The sequence below is a fragment of the Ascaphus truei genome, chromosome 8 (genome assembly GCF_040206685.1).
Source record: "Ascaphus truei isolate aAscTru1 chromosome 8, aAscTru1.hap1, whole genome shotgun sequence".
Lineage (NCBI taxonomy): Eukaryota > Metazoa > Chordata > Amphibia > Anura > Ascaphidae > Ascaphus > Ascaphus truei.
In genome coordinates, this window is record NC_134490.1 from 47,073,255 (window position 1) to 47,085,402 (window position 12,148).

The following is a 12,148-nucleotide window of genomic DNA, read 5'->3' on the forward strand; positions in this document are numbered from 1 at the left end:
GACAAGCGAACACTTTTGATGTATTGCATAATTACACTGCCTTATAAACAGAATGTATCTAGTAGTTACAGTATTTTATATTGATAATATTAATCAGCATTAAAGTTTGCTGTCCTCATTTACAGTTTTGTTTTAAGATGTTCATAGAAGGAACGGCTGATTGACATGGCGGCTTCATTGGATTTCTGAGTTGAATGCAGAGGAACTATTTATACTTGTCTTAGTTACATTAACATTTGTATCCTCTTTAGTGCTGACTACATCTATACTAGGAATATGATTTGTCGTTCGTTCAGCAATATTTCCAAGTCATCTGTTCCTTTGTACATATGTAAAGGATTGAAATACTTATGGGCCTGTGTAGCAAGGCAACTTTGTCATTAAAACGATGCTAAGAGCTGCATTTTTATCCTATTTCTCTAAGGACCTTATTCAATAAGCTCAAAAGACTAAAGTCGGTGACAGTTTTGGGACAATCTGCAGCTTCAGAGCTTATTGTATGAGGGCCTAAGTCAATGTATGAAAATACTTTGTACCTATTTGGTCCCACTTTGCCCCAATAAGGGCTCGTGTTAAGCCATTCTCCAGTGTCTGTAGGCATAATTGTGCATAATTAAGATTCAACATAATTTCATGCCTTGCAAAGTGCCAATTCTAAAAATAAACTCAGAGATGCTGATTTTACGTCCTGCCATGTGGACTCAGACTTAGTTATTCATTTGAAATTAATTAATTAGTTAATAATTAATTAAGCATACTTTCTGCACACTGATTTCTTACTACAATTACCATTACTACCTTTTTTTAATGAAATGAATGTTTAGGGCAGCTCTCACATCGGGTGCTTTCCCTCCCGCCCCCTTAGTTTTATTTACATTCATCCCCAACCACGTAACCTTTCAAAATTCATCTTTATACCTCTATAGTGTCTTTCAACACATTTTCTCTGTTACAAATTGCTATTTAAGATGTCTAAATGTCGTTGCTGGCTGATCTAATTTTCCATCTCCTGCCCGTTCTGGCTCAGGAGGTTTAATCCTCGGCAGAGGCAGATTGTGATGTCAAAGATTAGAAATTGTAAATGCAGAACAGCAGGTAAACTACGTGTCACCAGCAGCCCCCCCCCCCCCCCTCCCACACACACACACACACCTCACTCCCCTCCCCCGCACCCCCACCTCCTTCTCACAGTACTGTTAAGCTTTCAGAGCTAGTGATGGGAGAGAAAGACGGAGCGATGTAAGAAGGGCATGTCTGATTCTATGGATTATTCCTATGCTTCTTAGCAGCAGTTTAAAAGTGCAGTCAATCTACAGTAGCTGATAAAAAATACATTAAAAACCTGCATAAAACCTGCACCTTTATAGTAGTTGCTGAGCGTCTGGATTGCTAAGTACATCAAGTTACAGAAAAAGAAGTCCCATATTTTCCTGGTGTCACCTTGTAGCTGTTGTAATATCAGAAGTAAAGTTGTTAAGAGGAACACACATACACACATATACATTATTTTTTTTTAAAGTTATTTATTTTTTAAATCACCCAAAATTCCGCCGCCCTGGATTACCTCTTTAATGGATGTCATTACCTTGCATGAGAATTCCTCCTCTAACCCTTTTAGAGCATTCACAAAAATATTACAAAACACCTGCGATTAAAACTAATGTTCCTTGATACTATTGACGGTGGAAGTGATGCATAAGTAATATGATGCCTTTAATATCCGCATTGTTACACATAGCTATTTTTTCAACAATTCTGTGCCATAGGTTTATTAGAATTGCTACACAACAGTTTATGAAATATTAGGAAAACAGAAAGGAGAAGAAGATGTTAGAAATGCTTTGGGGTTTGCTGGTGAAAAAAATTCCGAACAAGGTTTTGTGGTCTATTTTATAAAAACACGTTTAGTATTATGAAATGCCATTTCTTTGTTACATTTCCAAATTGCTGTTTAAGATACTTCCGTTCTCCTGCTGACTTAGACAATGAGATGAAAAGACATTATGGAACTAGAGAGAGTGCAGACAAGAGCCACCAAATTAATAAAGGGGATGGACATTCTAACTTATGAGGAGAGGCTAGCTAAATTAGATTTATTCACATTAGAAAAGAGGCGTCTAAGAGGGGATATGATATCTATATACAAATATATTCAAGGACAATACAAGGAGCTTTCAACAGAACTATTCATCCCACGGGCAGTACAAAGGACTCGGGGCCATCCCTTAAGGTTGGAGGAAAGGAAATTTCACCAGCAAAAAAGGAAAGGGTTCTTTACAGTAAGAGCAGTTAAAATTTGGAATTCATTACCCATGGAGACTGTGATGGCAGATACAATAGATTTGTTCAAAAAAAGGTTGGACATCTTTTTAGAATTGAAAGGTATACAGGGATATACCAAATAAGTATACATGGGAAGGATGTTGATCCAGGGATTAATCCGATTGCCAATTCTTGGAGTCAGGAAGGAATTAATTTTTCCCCTTAATGGGGTTTTTTGTTTGCCTTCCTCTGGATCAATAAGTAAGTATAGATCTAGAATAAAGTATCGGTTGTCTAAATTTAGCATAGGTTGAACTTGATGGACGTACGTCTTTTTTCAACCTCATCTACTATGCAACTATGTAACTATGTAACTATGAGATGAAAAATATATTCATGGGCAAGATATGGGAAAAACTTTTAACAAAATCCTCCCTCTGCCTTTAGACTGTGACCTATTGATCAGGTGTACTTATCTTTCATACCCTACCTGAACAGCGATGAAACAAAAAAAGCCATTTCTACAGTATATCCCTGAGAGTTATCGGTGTGGCATTTTATATATCAATAACCTTCAGCTAATCTTACATCTGTATTAAGACTTCAACTCTCCAAGTTAAAACTTCCTTTCTTCTGTGTAAAGCCGGTAATATCTGAAACCTCCCAACTAATAGCTGTGTGCCAGATAATCTTTAATGTACTATATACTTGAGCTCTGTAAATCAAACAACAGTGAAGGTTAGCATGAGGATTGCATAATAATTAGTGATGGGTGCGTCCTATATGAAAACAAATTATAATGCACAGTTTATAAAATTGGCTAAGTGTTAATCCATTGACCCACTTTCAAAGATTATAACCGGAGGCGTAAATAGGTTTATTTGCACCCGGGGCAAGATCCACAAACTCAACTGCAGCCCTACCCCCGCCTACCCCCGCCTACCCTCCCCCCCCTCCCCTCTATTTTCTGAAGCCATGGCAAAATAAAAATAATCCTGTATATATTTAAACTGTATTTGTGAATCTTTTGTATTTTGGTGGGATGAGTCGCGGTCAAGGTCCGCACGGCCCGTGGAGGCATGGGGAGGTCCATGGAGGCACGGAGAGGCCCGCAGAGGTCCGAGGAGGCGCACCCACTTACCTCTTGCAAGGTTTTACGACAGAGTTGGTAACAATTGGATGTTACACATTTCTTCTGTGTTCCAACCAAGCAGCAAGCACCGAGCACACAGGATTATAGCGCTATCCTTTGCAATGCAGACATTCCTGAGCAGTGTCATGTTGACAGGTTCGCGGGGGAGTTAAGAGACTGTTTCACATCGAAAAAAATCGTTTTTTGAAGGATTTTTTGCCTCCAGTCAGAAGATGCAGGAATTTTCTACTAATGATATCTGTTAGCTGGATCTGTGCGCACATTCTGTGCCCGCTATCAGGCAGCTGCCCCACTCACCCCGCTCTACTGTAGTTCTGCCTCTGATTATTACCATCAGTTTGCCATCTTTTCCTGTGCGATATTGTACCTTGCTCTACATCAGTTCTCTTCATTAACTTTCCATGATCAGGAATTAATTACAACTAGAAGAGCCAGAAGAGTATTATAAGGTCATTTAACATTTTAAAAGACTTGAAAATATTATATTTCAACACTTTGCAAACATACATACATGTGTGTATGTATGGACAGGCAGGATGAGCGAGGGGGATACACAATATGCAAAAGAGTAAAGACAGTATTGTGACGATAGTGAGGGTTTGGCCCAGGATTCACGGGGTTACTCCCCAAGGGTCCCCTCTAAACCTCGCCAGGGAGACAAGGGGTTAACTGGGCTGAGGTCCAGAAATGTGATTTAACCCTTGTTATAACATGAAAATGCTTATTCCCCTGTGTAAAATGTATTGTTGCTGGGTCAGTGTCTGCATAACCCACCCACTGGGACTTAAGGGGTTAATCTTATATGCAGTGCTGAATAAACAGTTACCTGAAAACTGGTAATTTGGTAACGGAGTAAGCCAGGACCCTGAGCCTTGGGGGTACAGCCTCCGGGTCACCCCCCAAGTACACACATATTAAAAATATAACTTTGTCATAAGAGGAACATATATTTTTGAAAAAGTGACTTTTTGCAGTCTTACAAGGTACAGGCCAAATGCTAACTACCTCTGCCTGCCTTTGTAATGCGTACCAGGGCCAAATGGTGCCTCATATGAGTCTATTCACGTTTGATATGCAAGCTTCCTCGCTGGAAGTGTATACCAACAGAGAGGTGTGACACCTATTGATCAACAGGTAATGACCTAATTGTTTATACGAGAAGCTACAAGCCTACTTCAAAAGGTTTTATTGATGGGGCCAGGGTGGGGCTACCCCCAGCAGAAAATCAAAATGAGTAACTTTATTAAATATAAGAATATTATGAGATGTCCTTGGCGGAACCGGCTAAGAGCTACATATTTGTATTCGTGGGATTTAGCATATCTTTTTAAATCTAAACACTGTATATGTAACTGCTGCTAAATGCCAGATATTAATATCTCTATTAATTTTCATATTACACTGTAATGTTGGGTCTCTCTGCGAGCGTCAAGTGGGACGGACTGTATTAATATATCTCACCTGACTGTATGTATTACTGAACTCAAGTTATGAGGTGATTTGCAGTAAATATGAAATTTTGGTTGAGTTCTGAGGAACCCCTGTTGTGATGAGCAGGAAAGGCTAGAATTTACAAGCCTGGTCATCAACGACCAAATTGCTAATTGTTTATGCTTGGCCTAGGGACCAAGGGAAGTGGATGTTTTTGTAAATGTGGTAATTCACACTTCAATGGAAGCCAAAAGAGCTTCAAAGACTTTTTACTAGACGGCACGGCGCCGTAAGCTGGGATGCAAGGGTTAAAATGATATATAAGTCAGAGCCACCCTTTTATCCAGGTTGTTCATGCAAAGTTCTTCATTGTTCTTCATGCAAATGATCTTCATGCCTGCATGTCATCAAGCCTGTTGTTGTGCTATACCATCTTGATTGCTGTGAAGAAATGCCATGCATGTGTCCTGCCTGTTTTGCTGTGTTGTCAACTGAAATATGGGAGAAGTGGCCAGTCTGTAATCCTGATGGCTTTCTTGCCATAATCTTTAAATAAGTGTCTATATTTTGTTGTTATTTGTATAATCTGCTGTGTTCACCTTTATCAAGGAATAAATTATATTTATCATATCTAAGTCTCGTCCCAGTTCAAACCCAGGTATATATATATTTATATATAGTTTTGGTGTAAATTACAACCTGTCACAAGCTACCGTGACAAGTATATAGTGTAATATTGCTGAAAACAACGATTGATGGTGCTATAATCTCCAATGGTTATACTCACATAACAATATCTGGACATTATTACATACTGTATTTGCAATACTCATCAAATGACAGAGGTCCAGAAAATGTTCCTATCACGGTAACTATATGAAGCACACTTGGGGGAATGCTAAAATTTGGGTCTAGTAACTAAGTAAATTAAGGGATTAAATCTCTGTTCAGCACTAGAATGTATAACTAATCTGAAGAAAGTAAACCCTGTTGCGGGCACTCTACCGGCCCTCTTGATGTTAATTGATAGTAATTAAAAAACTTTATTTACAGATTAATTCAAATAAATGGTGTTAAAATCGAACAACGACACAGAATAAATCCAAATGTCAGCACTATGGTGAATGCTGGGATCTATTGAGTAGGAGGGGAATCTGGGCTACAATAAAGTCCGAAAACTCTTGATCAAGTGTGTGAAATACCAATAATATCCTGCATACAGTGTATAGGGAAGGAGGGGGAAGGTAGTCATTATATGCAAGTGCACCTAAGTATCTAGATCCTTATAGGGCTATATTCCCACCTACGAGTACAAGTATGGTAGGTAATGTTCTCCCTAAGGGAATGCTAGTGAGCATATTGGTTGCGTAGGCATATGATTTAACCAGTAGAGACGACACTGGAATTAACACCCAGGATGATATATGATCATCGGTGTGGTAAATGACTGACCAATAGTGCAGTCTAAGTGTACTGAAATTGGTGCACTCTTCAACCTTATCAAAGTAGATAAATCACTGTAAATAATAAACAGTGATTGAGGGGTCATTAGTACAATTAAAATATCGCTGGTTTGTAAGAGGCAGGTGCAGACATACACACAAGGAGACAGTTTTGGGAAACTAAAACATGGCTTTATTTAGCCTGTCCCTTTAAACAATGCACAGCAAACAAAAATATACAAAAGAAACAAACACCTATCCCTATGTAAGGGCTAACTTACTTCCCCAGTCCATATCTGTAAGACTGGGAGAAAAGGCCCCTTACCAGCATACCACCCCAAAGTCTCAAGCGGTACTTTAAACAGGTGGCCCTTCAGGTCAGTGGTGTCCAGGTGTTTTGATCTCAGCCCAGCCTTTGTGCTCAAGACAGTATTGTCACGGGAAGCCAGGCAAAATACACCTTTATACCGGGATCTTATCTTTGAGCAAAGCCAATAAGTAAAATAAATTGTAATTTATTTCATAGAAACAGGCAAACACACATTGAATTACAATAGACAGAAAAAGATACACTTACTGGGGGTCTGGGGTTGACAAACCGACTTTCTTAGTTGAAATAAAGTCTTTAAAACAATCCAGTGCTGAAGTGGAGACTTAGGCCTCGGGCATGGTCAGCGCTTATGCGCTGAGCCGTACTGAGCCATGCTGCTGCTCGGCACTGAGCCCCTGCAGCCACAATAAGAGCGGCTTTAGCAGGGGCTCGCGCACGCGTCAGCACGCTTGGGGAAGTGTGTGTCTGACGGAGTTTTGAAATTTCCCCGCTTGCCGGAGCGCAGGGCCGGTCACGTGAGCGGTTCGCCCAATGAGGGCGAACCAGCTCCGTGATGTCACTGGCTCGCCCCGCAGACCCGCCCCCGACACGCCCACGGATGGCGCGCTGTGTAAGGCCAGGGAAAGCACCGCTTTCCCTGAGCCTCAGCGCGCCTCCGCACTGCGAGAACAACTATGTCCCAGGCCTTAGAAAACATTCTGGTTTAAAAAGTCCTGCAGCCTTTTTCCTTGCAATCGCAGCAAGGCGTCTCTGGGTCCAGTCCGACCCGTTCTTGCTCTTATGGCAAATTGGACTTCTGGAATCTAGGCACAAACATTTAATCCCTTGGGATCACTGGGGAAAAAACCTCTCTTAGGAATCTCTGGGGAATCTCCAAAATCTGAGCTAGGTCAGAGTTTTTAAAACCTCTTGTATTCATTTCCAGAAACCCTGCAGCCCAATCAAAAAACTTTAGCAATTTCCCTAGAAACCAATGTGAGACCCCTAGACGGGGTTTTCCAAACACCGGAGTCTTCCCAGGGGCAGGAAACATATTCTTCTCTGTCCCTTTGCCCCTCCACGGTGCGAGGCTCCACTCTGTGTGGGGCTAGGCCACATGCACCCTTTGAGCTGAGGATGTGGGTACTCAAGCAGAACTGAAATATCCCTTCTGTTCTAACACCTTGGCATCCCTCATGCTTTCCAGTCCTGACTTCTCCCAGACACAGGCACCAAGCTTGGTAGCCATGACTTGGAAATCCTGCAGTTCATTTACACGTTACCAGTACATATACCTATTAAATATAATTCATTAATACAATATACTGTTTTGTATATCTATTTATATAGCGCCATTAATGTACATAGTGCTTCACAGTAGTAATACACAGGGTAATCATATAAATAACAAATAATATAAATAACAGGTCATGAGAATAAAGTGTTTCAGACATCGAAGTAACATTAAGGAAGAGGAGTCCCTACTCTGAGGAGCTTACAATCTAATTGGTAGGTAGGGAGAACGTACAGAGACAGTAGGAGGGAATTCTGGTAAGTGCAAGGGGCCAAGCTTTATGTATCATGTGTCCAGTATTATCCCCAGTGTGTCCTGTTTCTGTGTGCTACAAGTTATGGGTTCCTATTTTGGTGTCATGAATGGAGTGAATGTATATATTCCCTACAAACACAAGCCTCATTTTTGGCACACATGAGAAAATAACTTTTAAAACTTTTAGACACTTGAAAAACCTGCTCAGCTTTATCACCTAGCTGGAGCAGCCCCTGAACCCCTAAACCAGGTTCAGAATACCTGGGCATGTATCTGGGTATCTCTGCTATATTGGGGACCCCCTGCTACACTAGGGATTCCATGAATAGCTGCAGCTATAGTTTAACCCCTTCATACCCATTTACCTTATATGGAAGATGCTGCAGCAGGGATCCTGGCGGTGAGTCGTAAGAACGTTTTCAGAGCCCGAGTTTGGCGGAGTAATGTGTTTAGCTGTACCCGAGATATCACTCAATCTCCGGATACAACTTTTGGGGTATCCCATAATGCTGGAACTCCGATACATAGACACATTCTGTAAAGACTTTCTCCGACAAACCCACTGCAACTTACAGCCTAGAAATCTCCTGATCCTAGCATCCCAGTAAAGGCAAAAATCACATCATTCTTTATTGTCTCAAAATTAGTATAGTTGCAGTAAGAAATTTTCGACATTTGGATCCCAGAGCTGACACTAAGACCCTAACACATGGGTCAGGGTTAACCAAGTGGGCTTGACCTTTATTGATGAGCCTGGTTAACGCCTTCACCGTCACACGTATATCCTCGGTCAGCACAGTTGCAAATGTGCTAAGGAGTCCTTTTTTCCTCCACCAGCAGGGTTCTCCGATTACCCAGGTTGAGTTGGTTAATTAACTAGCTGCAATTAATCAGCTCTCTGCTGGATTTCTCAGAGCACTAAAGGCATTTACTTAAACAGGATCAAGTCCCTGTTACATGGTTGAATAAAATATCTGATTAGGGATCAGTACCCTTTACTGGTAATTTACAGTTGCCTATTGTACCTAGAGTTGGAACTGCATAGTTGAAAATACATTTGGACAGTATATAGCAGGTGGTTACTAAGATGTTCAACTGAAATCATAGGGACAACCCCTCTACTCACAATGGTACAAAGTAACTGGGGTAAATCCCTTCAATTGTGTTAACATAAAGTGAGTAAAGAGAAGTTGTAGCAGTATAAATTCTGTCTAATTGAATTTGGTCAGCTGTTGAAACAGCAGTATTGAAAAAAGTTGGAGTCAATACGACCACTACAGGTAGTAGTCATATAGGGGTTAATGAAACCAGTCACTGTAGCTGCTATAAATATCTCATAAAATCAGAATGCGATAGATAGGGATCAGTACCCTCTATAATTATAGTATTTAGCTTTTGCCCTATGAAACTAACAAATATCCAATTTGTAGAAGAACATATGGTGTATCTGTAACATTGTATCAATTCTTAAATTAGTCTTTCTCAGTTGCAGAATACATAAACATGTTCCCTGCTAATAAAACAACATACAGTGGATAAGATCCCCCTTAAAAAAGTTCATAAAAACTCCTGGCGCCCTCTATCTTTTATTCACTCATCATCAACAACCTGCCCGGATTTCCAGCACCCTGAGAGCAAGGTAACGCTGAGCACCCATACACCCATAAGTGATATTGCTTAAAGAGACAGTGAGATAGTTTGGTGTGGCCCGTTTCCTTAGCCAGGGGGATAGGGCTGTTGCATACACATTCTATATTAATGATGGTAAAGAACCATACAGATGAATAATTTGATAGCTCTGCACGATTCCCATTACCTTTCCCTTATCGAATGTCCTTATGAAAAAAAGACACTGAAAACAAGGGCTCATGTCCCATAAAATCTACTAAGAAGAACACTAATGTTACTGCTCTAAACTGTATCTCAACGAAGAATACGGTATAGTCCGGCTTTTTTCCAGAACAGTCATGCTACAGTTAGTCTACAAGGTCCAACAATTCCTAGCATCAAGTGCAAACAAAGTAATTGAATGAATAACATTTCTTGGGGGGGTAATAGCATACTTTACTAACTAGGATAATCTCACTCTTTTTTTAACACAAAATTACAATCAAATCAATATTCTTGCATCAATGATAAAAGAAAAATAGTCATGGCTACACGTTACGTTGTCCACTATGCAATCCTTATGTTAAATGAAATATTTCAAATATAGCCTCTCTGTTTCTTCTAAGTAAGAATACCATGCTGACAGTGAGAAGAAAATCTGAGACCCTATGCGATTGTTCTTTGTGACTTTGTGTTGTCAACTGGACCAATGTCATTGGAACACCAAGTTGATTCAGTGGAGTTGGATTCAGAGTATTCACGATGACTGTTGGTCTAGTTGATAGCCCTAATCTTTCTTGGTGGGTGGATTTACCAGACGTATATTTATTGCAAGACAAGTAACTTCATCTGCACCAGTTTTATCAAAGAAACAAAAACCATTGATAGAAAAGAGATATTTTTATCTGATAAATTATATGCAGTTTTTAACTACTGCCCCATTTTTGCAACCAGAATATTTATATAATGTAAGTAACTATGTTAATTTTACACAGCGCAGTTGAAACCTACTTCTAAACAGAAGTCAGGTACTGTAGGTGCATGGGAACAGTCTCAGGCAGCATGAGGATTAAAATATGCCCCAGCTGAATAAACCAATAAACCCTTATCACTGAAAATGAGAACAGACAATGAATGAAATTGCCTAGGGGCAGCTGTCATCAACCACCCCACATGTCCAATTACACTCAATAAAAATACTTCTTCCACAGAATTCATGTTTAAGTAACTTAACAATTAGAAGCTCAATTTATCTACGCACCTCCAGAGTGAGCTCTCGGTAATACTTCCCAGGTTATAATCGTACAGCTTTGTCAGGATTAGAATCACCTGAAGGCAAAAGGGAGAAAGAAAAAAAAAATCAGTTAGTCTGAAACAATTACTGTCTGATAATAGTAAAACAGAGATGACCCAAGGGAAGAGTTAGCATTCGTTTAATGGGCGCTTAATATAAATAAAGGGAGTGCAAAAGCTTTTGTGTTAACTGACACGGATGGAAATGTTTGTTGGCAGAGAGCAGAACTGATGCGGTTATGTTCCCTGTACTGCAAACCCTTCCTGGGGGGGAGGAGGGGCATGGGGGGAAGATTTGAGCAATGTTTCTAAGCTGTAAAAATATTCTTGAAATATAGCCCCTATGTTCAGTATCGAGGCAAAAGTGGTGGAATTCTGGGGCCAAAGTATTGCTCTAAATAAGTCCTATTGAGTGGAATAGGCATTTTTCCTTTAATACAAATGGTGTATAATACAGTTCCTTCGTTTTTGGGAAATGTCAATTCTTAAAACTGTAATTTATGCTGCTCAATGTTTTATTACATTTCATGAACTGAAAGGTCACCTACTGCAGGACCCCTGCTGTCTTACAACATGAGACCCTAGTTCAGGAGTTATTCGCTTCCAATGTACCATCATTTTCTGACAAACCATTTACAGAAAACCCCACTATTTCCCAATGGTTTCCTCCACTTCCTTACAGTATGTCCCTCTCTGTCAATGATCTAGGTCAGTGCAGGTATTAGAGATGAACTCAAGATGGCCCTTTGTTCCAGATACTAAAAGACCACTTTAATAGACTGAAGTGCTTTGCAATAAGATATTTGCTGCTGCTGCTGCTGCTGCAAATATCCCATAGCGTGTGGTGGCTCTCTGAAAGCATTCCTTTTTTGAATGATTGGAGCTTGGTAACGTCTAGAATATTTCAACGTTTAATAGGCCAGGTGGAATGAATGCAGAATACTTTTCATTGTGACAGGTTCAAAAAGCCTTTGTAAAATGTTGCACATGTAAGGAAATTCATCCTTTTTTGGGGGAATTACAAAAGCAGCCAGCTATCTATGGCAGAGGCTATGTGTATATCAAGATATCTTAAACAGATCTGATTATCTGCTGTAGTG

General features: G+C 40.1%; 1 protein-coding gene across 1 annotated transcript in view; it reads right to left on the minus strand.

The window, feature by feature from the left end:
- The window catches only part of SORCS1 (sortilin related VPS10 domain containing receptor 1), a 442,630-nt gene that overhangs the window by 299,310 nt on the left and 131,172 nt on the right, over positions 1–12,148 (minus strand). The window contains 1 exon segment of the mRNA XM_075611820.1: positions 11,017–11,084. Within this exon segment, the coding sequence (XP_075467935.1) occupies positions 11,017–11,084 (68 nt within the window).